We start from the raw sequence: 17,181 nt of genomic DNA, 5'->3' as shown, positions 1-17,181 counted from the left end.
AATAATATTAAAACTTTATGTTTGAAAAGTACGCGCGTCCGCGGCAACTAGTACACCCGCCCCGATGACCCGATAGGGACACCTGATCATGTGTGGCTAAAGTATGAAAATAAATAACTTTCACCATTTCTGGGTACGAAATCTCAAAAGTAACTCACTGCTACGGAAACACAGTCTTGTTGAGGAAGCACATGCCAGGTTCCTTATTTAAAAGCCGCAGGGGATCCGCCCCCCTCGTGGTCAATCACGCGGTGTCATCCTCACAACAATCTTCCCCCCTTCACTGCTCTTCTCTCTCTCACAACCTAACACCATTTGTCCCCTCTCCCCATTTCCCAAAAAACGAACAATCCAACACTCGACCGAGTCAGTGCTGCCTTCCCCCACTCGATTCGCTCGATTCTTCGCCCCCAAGACCCTCCCCTCACTCGATCCTACTCACCCCCCCTCCCCGCGCGAGCTCCCGATCCGCCTCGCCGGCGGGCCGGCCGTCCTCGCCGCCGCCGCCCTTGACCTCGCTTGCTCGCGCCGCCCGTTCTCTCTGCCGAGGCCGTGGTCGCGCGGACGCAGCTAGGGTTGGAGGGGTCGTCTCCTGGCCTGGCACCGGCGCCTCCCTCCCCTTAGCTGCAAGCGGGAGGTATCGTCTCGGGCTTCCCAGATCTGACTTTTGAGCGTTTCCCCCAGGGTTCTAGTACAAATCTGTGATTAATCAAGTGGAGAGTCTGTTTGTTCATTAGGTGTTGAAATATCGTTTTGTTGGATCGAAAATTGTGGTTGAGGGAATCAGAACTTGGATGTGATAAAATTTGGTATTGCTCGAGCTAAAAATTTAACGTTGCTCAACCTGATTTGTAGTTCAGCATGTCAAAGTTTGTTTTTGATTGATTGGATATTATAGTTCAGGGGGTCGAAATGTTGAATTTTCGGAGAGGACCATGGCCACAAAACTACGCCGACAGAGTTCCACAGGGGGCGGTTGGGTGTGATGAGCGATCACGCAATTACTTTTTTGGCTTGTTTAGATGGATTTGGAAATTGTTGCTTACATGGGTGTAAAGTGACAAGTGATTTAGCCATCCACGGGCAGTGGTGGGGGCACCTGAGTGCCCATGTTTTTTCTTGCACCAGGATAGTTTAAGTACGCCAATGCTTTGGCAGAAAAGGACAAATGCGGATATTTGAGATAGTATGTGTAAAGGAGCTTCGCAGAAGTACTTATGGTTACTCCAGTGCATACTTTATTTTGTTCCTTTTCATTTTGTTGTTTTGATCTAAGTGTCCAAGGAGTTTATGCTGGCCACTGGTAAGGTGATAATTGGCTCCTTGCTTTTAGTAATAGTGATATATTTTAGCTAAATACACCGTCTTGGTTGTGTATATATGACAGTTGTTTCACTGGCTGTTTGTACTGGAGGTTGATGCATCGTGCCTTGATATTTTGCAGCTGGAGACTGGGAGACCAGATGGAGGGCCCTGCCTGATCAAATCCTCCTGTTCCTGACGAGTGACAAGAAATTACACAACAACACATGGCACACGGGCTATTTGTGTATGCCAGGGAGATTAAGTAGACTGAGGAAATATGCAGGGCTTTGGACAATGGCTTCCTCAATCGCAGAGCGCAGCCGATCTTTATTTCTCAGGTATTATGTCTTCTCAGTTGGACACTTCCATAGAGATGCAGACTAGAAATACTGCAGTTGCAGTGTTGGAGGACGAGTCTGCTCATTCGTTTGGCATTACAAGTGCTGCTGGGCCAATTGAAGTCACTAGAAATGATGCCGGGACAATTATAGACAATGAAAATGTTGCTGAACCGACTGGAGGTATTGACTTGAACAAGACCCCACCACCGAAGGCTAAGAGGAAAAAGCACAGGCCAAAGGTCCTGAAACCATCAAAGCCTCCTAAGTCTGCAACCCCAAAGCCTTCCAAGGCAAAGGAGGAAAAACCATCTGGTAAAAGAAAGTATGTCCGTAAGAATGCGCCAGCAGGCCAACCTCCCTCAGAACAGACTGCCGAGTCACATCGCAAAGCTGCCCTGAAACCCGCTAAGCGGTCTTTGAACTTTGAGGGGGAAGTTCCACAAGAGAACACACATCCTGGATCCCAAGCTCAAGTGGTATCTTGTGATCCCAAGGACTATCAACCATCCATGCCTTCTACCGGTCAAAGAAATGTCCAAAGCCAGTTGACATGCCATTTGGATTTTACCAGCAGTTCAATGTACAGTTCAGCCAATCAGATGGCTGATACACAGCTATTGCCTGCAGATAATATGAAAACATCAATTCACAGTTCAGCCAATCAGATGGCTAATGCACAGTTTTTGCCTGCACATAATATGCCAAAAGGAGTATTATTTGACCTCAATAGTTCGATGAATCAGATACAGAATGAGTATGCTAATTTTTTGGATGGGCCTGCGCAATTTTTTCAGTCTGGAATAACAGAAACATTACAAACAAATCCTTTGCTAGAGCTCTGTGCTGGCATGCCAGATAAAAATTTACCTGATCTCAACAGTTCAATCACTCTAATGCAGGGCATGTCAACTAATTTTACCGAATACTTGCTTTCATCATCACAAGCTTCTGTAAGAGAAACACATATGGGCAAACAGATGCCTAATTGTCAAAGAATGCCAGAAAATCCAGTTACACCTGCTCAGTGTTTTGAAGGGGTTGCAGCGAGGGAAAACTTCAATCTTAATTCTTGTTTAAGAGAAGGAGGGGTAACCAACCAAATATGTCATGGCTACAGATCGACACAAAGCCCAATCCCACCTCCCAAGCAAATTGAAGGGCATTCTGCAATGGAAAATTTGAATGGACTTGGAACAATAAGTGACTACTTAAAGTTTACCACCAGTCCTAGTCCTTACAGGCAAACAGGTGGTGCACTTGGACTTCATGGTTCACACAGCTCGTCACATGTGCATGCACTGGACACCAGAGAACACAATGCTTCCAATGGTGCCCATATTCCATTAGGTATGAATCTTGACCAGCAGAGGAATGGATGGGCATCTGTAGATGCGTGCCATGCTGCACCCTCTCAGGGGTCATATTTTCCTGAAACCTACAAAAGAATGAGAACAGATAATTATAGTAAATGCCTGAATGGAGCTGTGGGCAACACATCCACCCCAACTATGTATTTGTCAAACAATCGGAATACAAATGTGGTTTCAGCTATCAACTCTAATGTGTTTACCCTAGCTGATGCTCAAAGACTGATAGCCCGTGAGAAATCACGAGCTTCCCGAGGAATGATTAGTTTTGGAGGATCAGGATACAATATGGTTAAAAGACCGGAAATGATCGAAGAACATTATAGACCTGCTATCCATGGCACTGCATGCAGTGATTCTGTTGAAGCACCTGATAAACATTTCAGACACATAACAGAAAAAATTACACAGGTGCCTAGTAATCCAAACACCCTGCAAAGTCAAAACTGTAGTCCGAGAATTGGAAGTCATCAACCACAGTTTTGGGAAGGCAACACGATTGAAGTGTCAGATTTGCCTGTTGAACAGCATAATCAGAGCACTGCCCCTCAGGATGATACTCGGAATAGTTTCTGCATTGGTCCTTCCGACGAGCTTGTCAGAAGCATCAATGGTGAAATTTCTAGGTTTCCTGTCACTCCAACAGGCCAATCAACAGGTAACAACACTATGAAAAAGTTTGATTTCCAACTGGAGACTTCTGGAGAAGTTATTATGCCCCTTACCAGTCCAAGAAATTCATCACCGGGTACTGATGTTCTGAGAAATGAGGATCATCAAGTGGAGGTTTGTGGAGAAACTACTGTAGCTAAACCCAGTGAGAAGCGAAAAGCAGGACGACCCCGAAAAGAGATAAAACCTGGTGAGAATCCAAAGCCTAGAGGTCGTCCAAGGAAGCAAAAGGTGGTTGGTGCAGAACTTGCATCCAAAGGTAGCCATACTGATCCATGGCCAAATGAAGATATTTCTGTTATCTCTGGACCTCATGCGGGAGTGTCTCCTGGTTCCAAAGGGATTAATACGGAACGAAGCGGAGAAAGTTTTCCTGGAGCTATAGCACCTCCAGTGGATCCTTTGGATCTCATAATTCAAAAGATAAAAATCTTAGACATAAACAAATCAGATGACACTGGGTCAGCTGAGCCGCATGGTGCTCTTGTCCCTTACAAAGGAGAATTTGGTGCAATTATTCCATACGAGGGGAAAGGGAAAAGAAAATATGCTCGGGCCAAAGTGAACCTTGATCCAGTAACTGCTCTAATGTGGAAGTTATTAATGGAACCAGATATGGTTGATGGTTCCGAAGGCATGGATAAGGACAAAGAGAAATGGCTTGAAGAAGAAAGGAAAATATTCCGAGGACGTATTGATTCGTTCATTGCTCGCATGCATCTAGTTCAAGGTAATGCTACTATTTTAAATCTTTATTCCTGACAGGTCCTTCTATATGTTACTCCACATATTGGATTCCAGAACCTTATAGGGTCTCATGTTCGAACTCCGACTTCACGCTAATGGGATGATCACAGATCATTAATGGTTTGGGTTGCACTGTATTGGATGCGATGATGGCTTATAGGTTTTGCAGAAAGGTACCTAACTCTTGAATAACCTCTATCTGTTTGCAGGAGATCGTCGTTTCTCTCCCTGGAAAGGATCAGTTGTGGATTCAGTAGTGGGTGTTTTTCTCACCCAGAATGTTTCAGACCATCTTTCCAGGTGAAATAAAGATTGCAGCCTATTTGAACTGGAAGCTGTTTGTGACTAGCATTCTGAAATTATGTTGTTTGTCTGACTGTTGTCTTCTACTGTTTTGTAGCTCTGCGTTTATGGCTCTCGCTGCAAAATTTCCTGCAAAGCCAGAAGTCTCTAAAATATCTGCAGATAGGATGTTTCACACAGCATCAGAGAACGTTGGTTGTTCTGGATTGTTTGGTGATTCTGTCAAATTGCCGGGTGGTATTCTTGTTGAAGAGGCAAGTAACACAACAGGCTCCTTAGTTACAACAGAAGAAAAGGAAGGAAGCAACAGTTCTGGGTTGTTTGGAAATTCTCCTGGAGATGGAGTAGACTGTACAGCAGGGGTTTATTATAATTCTTATGGGACACTGCCGGTTAGGCTGCATGAGGGCAAGACACCGGCTGTGGGGACTGAAAGCGTTGTTGAAGTCGAAGATGGGGCACTGGAGGACGTTGTTTCATCACAGAACTCTGCTATTTCATCTCAAAGTTCCCCTGACTATCTGTTTCACATGACTGATCATATGTTCCCAAGCACATTGCTAAATTTTACAGCAGAAGACTTTGTTGGCAGAAATATGGCCAATGGTACAAGCAATTCAACCACATACACAGAACTTCTGAAGATGCAAGAGCTAAAGAGCAAGCCTAATGAAAAGGAATATGATGGAGTTCCAATACAATGTACAAACAGGGGGTCAATCCCCAGTGAAGTACATAACCTTAACAGCAAGACTCAACCTCTTCATGCTTCTGGCTCTTATCACCAGAATGGCCGAGCTCATCTCCCAGATATAACATTTTCCAGTGACTTAGAGCACTCAGTATACACTGGCCTTAATAGAACAGATGATTCCAGGGTCACACCAGCTGAGATCAGATATGACTGTTCTTTATCTTCTCCTGGAATTGACAGTGAAAATAGATCTCAAACGACTGATTCTTTAACTGCCCTTCTATACGGTATAGATGGATCCTTAAGTCAGGACAAAATCCCTTTCCCTTCCATGGCGACGCAAGGAGCTGACTCGATTTCAACATTTATGGATAAATATTTTCATCCATCAAGTTCAGAGACGGCGTCATTTGCTAGGGAGCAATTGTCCTGTGAAAATAATCTTCAAAGAAATGATGTTGTAGCTGCATTTGTGAAACAGCATGAAACTTTGAATCTGCAAGAGGAATGTACTGCCAGAGCAAAGCAAATTGGAGGTGAAAATTGTCAGTCAGGATGTAGCCAACAGTATGGCAATGTTGGACTTTCATCAAACATGGATGGGAGTCATTGTTCCTCAAACTTATATCAAAATGAAAAAGCAAATTCTGAACTCCTAGAGAAGGTTGCTTCAGACTCGATAGAGAAACCCAAAGATACTAATAAGGCTTTACCTGAAGTTCCTGCTGACAGATCAAAAGCAAAGAAGGCAAGGGCTGGTAAAAAGAGAACATATGATTGGGATATTTTAAGAAAAGAAGTTCTTGCCAGTCGAGGAAATGAAGAAAGAGGTGAGAATGCAAAGGATGCACTTGATTGGGAAACAATAAGGCAAATAGATGTGAAGGAAATATCTAACGCAATTAGAGAGCGAGGAATGAACAACATGCTCTCAGAGCGAATACAAGTAAGTATGCCAAAAAGTAGTTACTAAATGAAGTACAGTATAGCCCTAGTCATATGGACATGTGGGCAATTCAATCTAGACTTGCCTATTTGTTGAAATGGTCATGGTTCGGTCATGTATACTCATCTTTAGCAATTTCCATTGTAGGATTTTCTAAACCGGGTGGTGAGAGACCATGGGAGCATTGACCTTGAATGGTTGCGATATGTCGATCCAGACAAAGCAAAGTAAGCTACTCTCTCCGATCCATATTACTTGTCGCAGCTTTAGTACAAAGTTGTACTAAAGCTGCGACAAGTAATATGGTACTAAAGTTGTACTAAAGCTGCGGCAAGTAATATGGATCGAAGGGAGGAGATTAATAAATATTGAGCTAAAATTTATAATTGTACTTGTTTGTTCTATACATTGTCTTCCATCATTGTTATTTGAGGCAAAGTTATACAGGGTTCTCTGTTGATTTTGTAACCAGGTTTCATTGCTAAGATTTGTACCTGTACTGGTTTGTGTTATTGTTATGAACCATCATCCACAATGGGATAACGACTGTTTTGAAGATAACGATTGAGTAGACATAGGTTGAGATGAGAGAATAACTTTGAGATAATAGATCGAGTCTTCTAGCTTGATTTCCTCAAAAGTTACTCATCCAACACTTACATGCTGCTAAGGATTGGGTTAACATAGGTTGAAAGAGAGAACAACTTGGAGAGAATAAATTGACTTTTCTTGCTTGATTCCCTCAAAAGTTACACAAGCCAATACTAAGTAGTAGTCCTACCTCTTAAGTCTTAGTTTGACCTGTTGTATTCTAACTAGGAAACCTCCTAGTAGATACAATCCATGTTTTCTTAATCCTCCTGAACTCTTCCTAAGCATTCTATCCTAATTCTGTTTCTTACTCACTTTCTGAATTCAAGCTGTCTAACACCAAAACATCCTTGTCTTCTGTGTCTTGTTGGCCACTCAATGCATCTAATGCTGGTTTGATGCAACATGCTAATGTCCACATCAGTTATTTATTTCACTGCCATTTTGCAACATGCTAATTTGACCTGTTTTTGTTGAGGATCCTGATTGTACAAAAACAATTTAAAAAAACATAGACGACCTTTGTTGAGGAGCTGATTTAACAAAATCCCACCTACATGGGTCTGATTAAATTGTAGTTAAACCTGTCAACTCAGCTGTGACTCTTAAAAGGGCCTCCTTGACAATCATGTATAAATGGCTTTAACTGCACATAATCTGGACTGAGGTGCTTGATCATATCAGAATAATGTAGGGTCTCTCGTGCAGATCTGTAATTCTGCTCCCCACTCAAATTTTATTATACTTAGCTACATATACTATTACAAATATGTAGACCTATCACAAGAAAACTAATGGTCATATTCTTATTAGAAGTAGCTTTATAGACTTTAATTAACATACCCTGTTACACATTAATGGCCGAAGTCGCATTTTGGAACTGCAAAGTAAAGACTAGTCATTTTTGTTTTGGGCTGGAAGTAGTATCTGGTGCTCCTTTTCTTCTTTGAACAAATACAAGATGCTGAACAAAAACTCAATTAGAGGTGGAACGAATAGTTCACTGACTGCTTTCTTGTGTAGTGTTTCATTCTTGTTACATATGGATGCATATCAAAAGACCAATTCAACACTGCCATAAGTCATAACTGAGTGCATACATGCAGACGTGTTGGTTATTTGAAAAGTTATCATTGATGGACTCATAGGGTCTTGAGATGATGGGAGCCCTCAAAATGTTTTTTCAACATGTAAAAGGGTTATTCTAAAAGTTGTGGACCATGTGACCTCAACCTTAGATGAATGTTTTTGTCCAATTCTCTTGTATGACCGTTCACTCGGGAAGTTTGCATGGTTGACTGAAATAAATATTTGCAGCATATTATATTATGCGGCATCGCGCAATGGGCTATAAATGCATATAAATTTCTTCTGTTGAACAGTTTTGACATTTAAAAATTATAACCTTCTTGTTGTGTCTCTTTCAGGGAGTACCTCTTAAGCATTAGAGGTCTTGGACTGAAAAGTGTAGAGTGTGTGCGTCTTTTGACACTCCATCATATGGCTTTCCCTGTATGTCCTCCCATTCCAAATTTTGTTAAATATTATTTATTTAATTTTGGAGGTTCATCAGTATCAGTTGATTATGTAGGTGGACACAAACGTTGGTAGGATTTGCGTGAGGCTGGGATGGGTGCCACTTCAACCCCTACCTGAGTCTCTTCAGTTGCATCTGTTGGAGCTGTAAGTGCCCTCAATCCTTGTGGTTGGTTTGACTAGTATATACACAAATTACTGAGTTTGATCATGCCAATTTGAAGGTATCCGATGCTGGAGAACATACAGAAATACCTCTGGCCTCGATTATGCAAGCTTGATCAACGGACATTGTAAGTCTTAGAAACCCAGTTAATTACTTATTTTGGAAAAGGTCTTTATCTGCAGGTATATAGTTAAAATTTACTATGTGCAGGTACGAGCTTCACTATCAAATGATAACGTTTGGAAAGGTAAACATGAGATATATTAAAGCAACATGTAACTGACTTACTGTGTGTAACTGAATTATTTTACTTTTTTTCCCTGTTAGGTATTTTGTACAAAAAGTAAGCCAAATTGCAATGCATGCCCAATGAGAGCTGAATGCAAGCACTTTGCGAGTGCATTTGCAAGGTAATTTATCAAGATATATGCACATTTTGATATACACTGTACCGGGCTAATCAACTATGCATCTTGCACTCTGGTATTTGAACTTCTATTATGTTTGTGGGACCTATTTTCCTGTGGAACTGTGTATTGCAGTGTGTTAATTTGTAGCTAAAATACCTCCCTCGTGGATAAAAAGCTAACCATCTACTTTTTTGATGGCATCGACTGATAATATTTCCCTGCAAAAAAATTGTTAGTTGGTTTCGGTGGAAAAAAAATTGGGTTGTTAGAAAAGATTTTATTCCGGTCCAATAGATTTCACAAACTTAGCAAAACTATGAGTTCTTTCAATAGAACAAATAAAGTGCCAATGGATGGCTTGCTAAAAGGTTTGTTTCTATTCCAATTTCAATAGGAAAAGTTCATTGCTAATAAGTTTGTTTTTGATACAGTGCTAGACTTGCTCTTCCTGGACCTGAAGAGAAGAGTTTGGTTACGTCAGGAAACCCAATTGCTTCAGGGAGCTGCCAGCAGCCATACATAAGTTCTATGCGCTTAAATCAACTTGACTGGAATGCAAATGCCCATGACCATATTCTGGACAATCGCCAGCCAATCATTGAGGAGCCAGCAAGTCCTGAACCAGAACCAGAGACTGCAGAGATGAGAGAGAGTGCCATAGAGGATATTTTTCTTGATGATCCTGAAGAAATTCCTACAATCAAGCTTAATTTCGAGGAGTTTGCACAGAATCTCAAGAATTATATGCAAGTCAATAACATTGAAATGGAAGATGCTGATATGTCAAGTGCCTTGGTTGCCATAACTCCAGAAGCTGCATCTATCCCAACTCCTAGGCTCAAGAATGTTAGTCGCCTAAGAACAGAGCATCAAGTGTATGTCCCTGTCTTCCACAAAACCAGTGTCGTTGATGATAACTATAGTACCCTCGTATCTTTTGTTATATTGCTAGTACAGCAAAGAAATTTACACAGGATCTGTATTGGAATGTTCTCATTATTTGGCTTCTCTGTTTTCTACATGGCTGCAGCTATGAACTGCCGGACTCGCATCCACTTCTGGAAGGAGTGAGTTCATCGGTCATTATTGAAATTTATACTGTCTAAATGTGAAATAAGGTTATAATGAAAAATATTTCCTTGTTGTGTGCAGTATGACCAAAGAGAGCCTGATGATCCTTGCCCGTATCTACTCTCTATATGGACCCCAGGTAAGAAGCACATTATAAGCTGAAGTATTATGGCTGTCACACTCCTGTACAGTTGAGGGCTGCTAATGTTCGTTCAAATATAAAACAGGTGAAACAGCTCAGTCAATTGATGCACCCAAGACAGCATGCAACTCCAATGAGAGTGGTAAACTATGTGACAGCAGTGCATGCTTCAGTTGCAACAGTATGCGAGAGGCGCAGGCTCAAACAGTCAGAGGAACAATTTTGGTACGTTACTCATTTATGTAATATACTTGCCAGAACAGTACTAAGTGGCTGGCCAGCAAGATGCTCTGTAGGAAACCAGTGTCCAACTCCACCATTGATTAGGAAGACTCCACTATTATGATATATCGAGTTAAGAAGCTAATTTGTAAGCTAGTAACGAATTATTAGAGTTGCAGTCCAAAAAGAGATAAGCGCATCCTCCTATTAAAACGGATTTTCAGAACATGGGGGCAACGGAGCACTTTATTTTGAACCCCCCAAAACAAGTGCTTAAAAGATTTAACTTTTTTTACATGAATATGCATGCATGTGGTCTAAGTACATGTGAAAGTTCGTTCAAAAATATGTTGTATTGTATGGCAGGGCAAAAAAGACAAAATTTCGGCCCCAAAAGGAAAAAAAAAACTGGCCCCAAATTTCCATGTATTTTGTCTTTTTTGTATCTCTCACATGCAAGCACGTATATTGGTGAAATTTTGGCACGTTATACTGTGCTGCTATATGTGCATGCACACAAAATTTTGAAATTTTTCAAGCCGTACAAATTGGTTTTTTTGAACTTCAAAATAAAGTGCTCCATTGTCCCTGTGCTCAGAACTCAATTTTCGATCCTCCTATATGCATCCTAACGGATGAATACTATTCTCTCCCAAAAGTTCTCTCATCTCAATGTATCCATCACCCCCCTTCTAAACACCAATCCCCTTCAAGCCTGATTGATGCCTGGCCTTCCTCTACATGATGGTTATCTTTAATGGGAACCCCAAGGTTCATATCAGCTATAGGTTTTGGGAAATGATTCCTAAGTTGTCTTTAAAATCCAGAACTCTTAATAGATGATGCGTGTTCTAATGAAGACAAAATGATTTGTGTTAAAAATCATTCCCGTCTCAACTAATTGTGTGATGTATTAGCGGGTATACAATTTTGGTGTTTGTGCATGGCATGGTGAGATCAATTGGTCTGATCCTTTTGAGTATGTGAGAAGCAAACCAACGACTTCCCCTCATTGTTACTTTTCATTCACACATTATGCAATTTGGAAGTCAAGAAACAGTGGCATTACTTATATTGTGTTTGGTTGAGAACCACCATGGCCCATGTTGTACACACCATCCACATTGTATGATGAAAGTGAACATCAAAATTTTAGATTTATGTATGTGTCGAATATGTTGTAGTAGTAAGCTACCTGGCCGTGAATTAATCCATGGAGTAGATTATCTACTGTTCTCTACTGTACAAAAGTTCAGTATGTCAAATATCAATAATCCAATGAGCTTACATATTACTATCTTCAAAATGGTAGTGCCTAACTATCTTTTTGTTGATTTAACTCAAATAGGTACCGTGTCGAACAGCTATGAGAGGAAGCTTTCCACTTAATGGGACATATTTCCAAGTAAATGAGGTAATGACTGAGTTCTATCTGTTCATAGTTGGAATGGTATAATAACATCAACAGAAATACAAATGTTCCTGATATTATAGTTACCAGCTGTTCAAATGTTATACTGCAGGTATTTGCTGATCACGACTCAAGCCGAAACCCAGTTGATGTTCCGAGGAGATGGATATGGGACCTCCCTAGGAGAACAGTTTACTTCGGAACTTCAGTTCCTTCAATCTTTAAAGGTATATCCCTAACGAGAACCAAGGATTCAGCACTTGGTTGCACTGTTGTGGGTTTCTTATCTTTCAAAACAAACCATATAGATTGACTGAGAAGTTTGAGATAGGCAAAATAAAGTACTGACAGTAGAACTCCAGTTGATGTTACCTGCTGGCTATTATTTTATTCCCACTAGTTTTGTTGGACTTCCTTTAGTCATGGTAATATGGCAAGATATTAGTTTTTGGCATATATGGACATCTAGCTGTCCCATGCAATACTAGTACCAACTGCCAAAGGAACATGAAAAACACAAGATGGAAGAGCATGTACACTAATCGCATTATCAAGATTCAAAAACAGAAGAAATAGGGGCGGTGGTATTGAATGGGGTTCAGGCTATCAAATCACTGGACCAAGATCCTTGATGGTGTATGTCTTGAAGTCTTTGCTCTGGCCGTGGTGGTACTGCAGGGTGTGCAGTCATGTAGAAACTAGAAAACTCATTGGGAAAATCCCATCTGTGCATATTCGATGAGGCTTTATTCCCAAGCAAAGCTCATTAGTTCATTTCCACCATCTAGATAGACACATAGAAATACGTTCGCATGCATGATTAGCACATGTGTGGAGACATTAGGTGGCGATGTTACGTTTGGGCTTGCATTGATGTTGGAGTTTCAACTACAAAATGGAATGATGGATTGAAATATTATTATACGAATGAAGAAATCACTTTGTAATAAAATTCGGTAAACCTTAAACTTATGCTAGGAATTGGCTAAAAAGGGCAGCCCCAGTGCATGTAGCTCCCGCTTGCGCAGGGTCTGGGGAAGGGTCCGACCACTTTGGGTCTATTGTACGCAGCCTTTCCCTACATTTCTGTAAGAGGCTGTTTCCAGGACTTGAACCCGTGACCTCATGGTCACAAGGCAGCAGCTTTACCACTGCGCCAAGGCTCCCCTTCAAAGGGCAGCCCGGTGCATGTAGCTCCTACTTGCGCAGGGTCCGGGGAAGGGTCTGACCACTTTGGGTCTATTGTACGCAGCCTTTCCCTACATTTCTGCAAGAGGCTGTTTCCAGGACTTGAACCCGTGACCTCCTGGTCACAAGGCAACAGCTTTAAATGTGTAGATGATTATATTTTGCATGTTTCGTTTGCAGGTTTAACAACTGAAGACATACAGCAGTGCTTCTGGAGAGGTAATCATCTAAATGTTTTTGTCATTTATAATCAGGGATGCTGCGATCAAAACTATTTCCTGGAGTCAAATATTTCTTGTCTTATTTATGTTCCAGGATGTACCTCAGATGACTAATATTTGCCAAAAAACTTGTGAAGCCCATAAATGCATAACATTATGGAAGTATTTTTAATACAAAATTAACTTATGTAATTGTACACAAAAAATATGATTACTTTAAAATATATTGGTCAAATACGAACTTTGTTGCACCAGACAGAAACATAAATTTATGTGATTTAACAGTAACAGCTCTCAAGAGGATAAACATGTCTAAGATGTCGGTTTTATCTGTCAAACAAAGGAAAACTGTGGGAATTGGAGGATTATCATATTTGGAAATAAACAAAAGTAAAATAAATAAATATCAATGTGGATGGCGCATTTGTCCATGAGGATTGTTGGAGGGAGCTATAATGGGTTAGAATGCTATTGATGAGATTTCATTTAAGTTCATTTGGGAGATTTCCAGTAACATTTTTACTTGGGAAAGTAGATGTTTATACGTCTGAACGAACATCTGCAGGATTTGTTTGTGTGAGGGGCTTTGATAGGACATCAAGAGCACCAAGACCACTCTATGCAAGGCTTCACTTTCCAGCAAGCAAAATTACCAGGAATAAAAAGGGCGCAGCTTCTGCAGGCACAGATGATGCATAGCCCGTCGAGGAAATAAAAAAAAACCGAGTTACATAGAAGACCCTGCCAGAAGATCACTGACATGAAAATGGATCACTGACTAATAAGTTGTTGTCACCAGTTCAACCATCTTTTAGCCTTTCGTATCTGCGAACGTTATGAATGCCAGCCACTCATTTGTGAAGCTGGCGTTGTTCAGCAACATGATCCATTACTACACAGATTTATGCTCATTTGGTTCCCTCCAAGGAGTTCGATACAGCAAATGGGGAGGGGAGGAAGTATGCTGTCTGGGCCATTCTGTTTGTTGTTTCATGGGATTTGAACCAACTGTTGTACATTGGAGACGTCATCCATTCAAAGTTGTTCATGTTGTTCGGTAGTTCATGTAAACGTTGTCAGATTATTTGTCAATTATTTGATTGTTTCATTGAGGAGGCCATTTCGCTCTCTTAACTCCTGTTTCATTGACGAGACATTTATATTCATTCGTATTTACTCCCTCTCAAAATATAGTGCAGATTAGTTGTCTCAAGTCAAACTTTGTAAATTTTGACCAAGTCTTTAGAAAAGGTTATCAACATCTGCAATACCAAATCAATATTATGAGATTCATAAAGAAATACCAAATCAATATTAAGAGATTCATAAAGAAATATATTTTTATATCGTCTATACCTGGTAGGGAGAACATCAATGGAAACCAATATTCAATGAAAACTTCATGAAAACCATATTTTAAAATTTTGAAAAAAATCTGGAAAAAATACCGGTTGTTAAGAGGGTGATGTTTTGTTGCCACGCAAAATTTCAAGTTGAGACACATTATTAGAAAGACAAAACCAATGCAGCGTTGATTTTGTCTTTTTCACCTCATAATGTGTTTCAACTTGAAATTTTATGTGGCAATAAAACATCCTGTGTTTTTTTTTCAGATTTTTTTTGAAACTTCAAAATATCTTTTTCTCATGGTTTGTACTAGCTTTCATCGAATGTTGGTTTTCACACGATATTCTCCCTGCTTGGTATTGCAAATGTTCATACGTTTCTATAAACTTGGGCAGGCCTAACATAATTTGACTTGGAGCAAATCTAATATACACTGTATTTTTTGTAATTTGACATGGAGGGATTATTATGCCAAAATTTGTCTGTCTAGTGCTCCATCATCCTTTAATACTTTCGAGTGCGGGATACAAGTGCTCCCGCGCTACAACGGATACAAAATGGAGTGATACATATTCACAAACTTGAAAACAAATTACCATGTTTTTTTTACTTTTTAGTATATATCATTAAAATACGAGTGCTACACGTCGGTCGGCGGATTTTTTAAAAGATCCACCGCCTCGCGAGCCATCCGATCTAAGTTGCTGAGCATATTATTCCTCTTTGCAACAAGAGCTTTGTTTCAGAAACATCAGTGACAATTGCAGAAAAGAGTTTTGTTTTAGAAATCTCTATGCATGGTTCCTCTTTGAAACAAGGGCATTGTTAATCAGAAACACCACTAACTATTGCAACAAGACCTTTGTTCAGAAAACATGCTCCGCCGAAGAGCACCATGCGCCACAGGGGCATCGTGAGCCGTTATCGTCACAGGTTCTTGCTGTGACGCTCGCCGTCAACCCCATCGGACCTCGTGGAGACGAGCCCCCGCAGCTCCCGGATGTCCCCACCTCCTTCCCGCGGGACGTCCTCGTCGGATCCAACGGGAATCCTCGCCGTCGTCGCCCTCCTAGCCGCACAAGTCGTCGCCCCTCGCGGCTCTCGGACGTCCCCACATCCTGCCTGCACGCCATCCTTGTCGGATCCGGCGAGATTCCTCGCCTCCATTTCCCTCCAGCCGCACGAGTCATCGCTGCTGAAAAAAGGCCTGGCAGTTGCAAATTCTCTTTTTTTCAAAACAACTGCTCAGTTGCAGAGAGGTGGGGGTGGGGTTGCCCTCGCCCGTCTGATCAGCAAGCGATTTGACGGATACGGAGCCGACGGACGCACCCGCGTGATTGGTCGGTTGAAGGTAAGCTTTTCCCTTAAATATTTTTGGTTTCACCCATACTTTATTCAATTTACTTATTTGCATGATGTGAGGGAAATTTGGAGCAGAGTGGTGAGGATTGTTAGGATTAATTAAACTTCATAATTAAGGGATTAATCCCTGCTTGTAATAACTTTATAAATCGCCGCGTCGGTTCCATCCGAACTGACGACCCCTTGTAAAACGCCTGTTCCATGTTCCAACGCTATATGTAGCACTTCATCTAGTTTGATCATTTGTTCTTTTCGATCTCAAACACGTTATGAGCACGTAGGGTGAGCTGAGAGGAAGGAAGGGACGGACGCCTCGCCCTCCCCTGGCGACTCGGCGGGCGGTGGCTCCGGCACCGCTCCGGGCGCCATGTTTCGGTCCCCCTCGCCGCCGCCGGAGGCCCCTCCTCCGCATGTTGGGGAACGCAATAACTACAAAAATTTCCTACGCACACAAGATCATGGTGATGTATAGCAACGATTGGGGAAGAGTGTCATCCACGTAACCTCATAGATCGTAAGCGGAAGCGTTATGACGACGCGGTTGATGTAGTCGTACGTCTTCATGATCGACCGGTCCTAGTACCGAAAGTACGACACCTCCGTGATCTGCACACGTTCAGCTCGGTGACGTCCCACGAACTCATGATCCAGCAGAGTGTCGAGGGAGAGCTTTGTCAGCACAACGGCGTGATGACGGTGATGATGATGCTACCGGAACATGGATTCACCTAAGCACCGCTACAATATGACCGAGGTGGATTATGTGAAGGAAATATGCCCTAGAGGCAATAATAAAGTTATTATTTATTTCCTTATTTCATGATAAATGTTTATTATTCATGCTAGAATTGTATTAACCGGAAACATAATACATGTGTGAATACATAGACAAACAGAGTGTCACTAGTATGCCTCTACTTGACTAGCTCGTTGATCAAAGATGGTTGTGTTTCCTAGCCATAGACAAAGAGTTGTCATTTGATTAACGGGATCACATCATTAGGAGAATGATGTGATTGACTTGACCCATTCCGTTAGCTTAGCACTTGATCGTTTAGTATGTTGCTATTGCTTTCTTCATGACTTATACATGTTCCTATGACTATGAGATTATGCAACTCCCGTTTGCCTGAGGAACA

General features: G+C 41.4%; 1 protein-coding gene across 1 annotated transcript; it reads left to right on the top strand.

Moving 5' to 3' along the window:
* The first annotated feature begins 616 nt into the window (after window positions 1–616).
* Window positions 617–14,467, top strand: LOC125508913 (protein ROS1A-like). Its single transcript, XM_048673720.1, has 18 exons — window positions 617–637; window positions 1,445–4,415; window positions 4,642–4,732; window positions 4,833–6,375; window positions 6,523–6,602; window positions 8,394–8,478; window positions 8,558–8,649; window positions 8,727–8,795; window positions 8,879–8,915; window positions 8,996–9,078; window positions 9,510–9,953; window positions 10,109–10,145; window positions 10,231–10,288; window positions 10,377–10,516; window positions 11,862–11,927; window positions 12,037–12,151; window positions 13,293–13,331; window positions 13,899–14,467. Exons 2-18 carry the CDS (start codon window positions 1,583–1,585, stop codon window positions 14,030–14,032), a joined length of 5,946 nt encoding a protein of 1,981 aa, XP_048529677.1. The 5' UTR covers window positions 617–637; window positions 1,445–1,582; the 3' UTR covers window positions 14,033–14,467.
* Window positions 14,468–17,181: the final 2,714 nt, after the last annotated feature.

Source organism: Triticum urartu, chromosome 5 (assembly GCF_003073215.2).
Source record: "Triticum urartu cultivar G1812 chromosome 5, Tu2.1, whole genome shotgun sequence".
Taxonomy (NCBI): domain Eukaryota; kingdom Viridiplantae; phylum Streptophyta; class Magnoliopsida; order Poales; family Poaceae; genus Triticum; species Triticum urartu.
This window is presented reverse-complemented; position numbering and strand designations above follow the sequence as displayed.

Bases quoted from the DNA above. Each gene is read 5' to 3' on its own strand.
- LOC125508913 (XM_048673720.1), top strand. From the start codon at position 1,583: ATGCAGGGCTTTGGACAATGGCTTCCTCAATCGCAGAGCGCAGCCGAT. The intron at 8,796-8,878 runs GTAAGTCTTAGA...TACTATGTGCAG, and splicing joins AAGCTTGATCAACGGACATT to GTACGAGCTTCACTATCAAA. The intron at 10,517-11,861 runs GTACGTTACTCA...TAACTCAAATAG, and splicing joins CAGTCAGAGGAACAATTTTG to GTACCGTGTCGAACAGCTAT.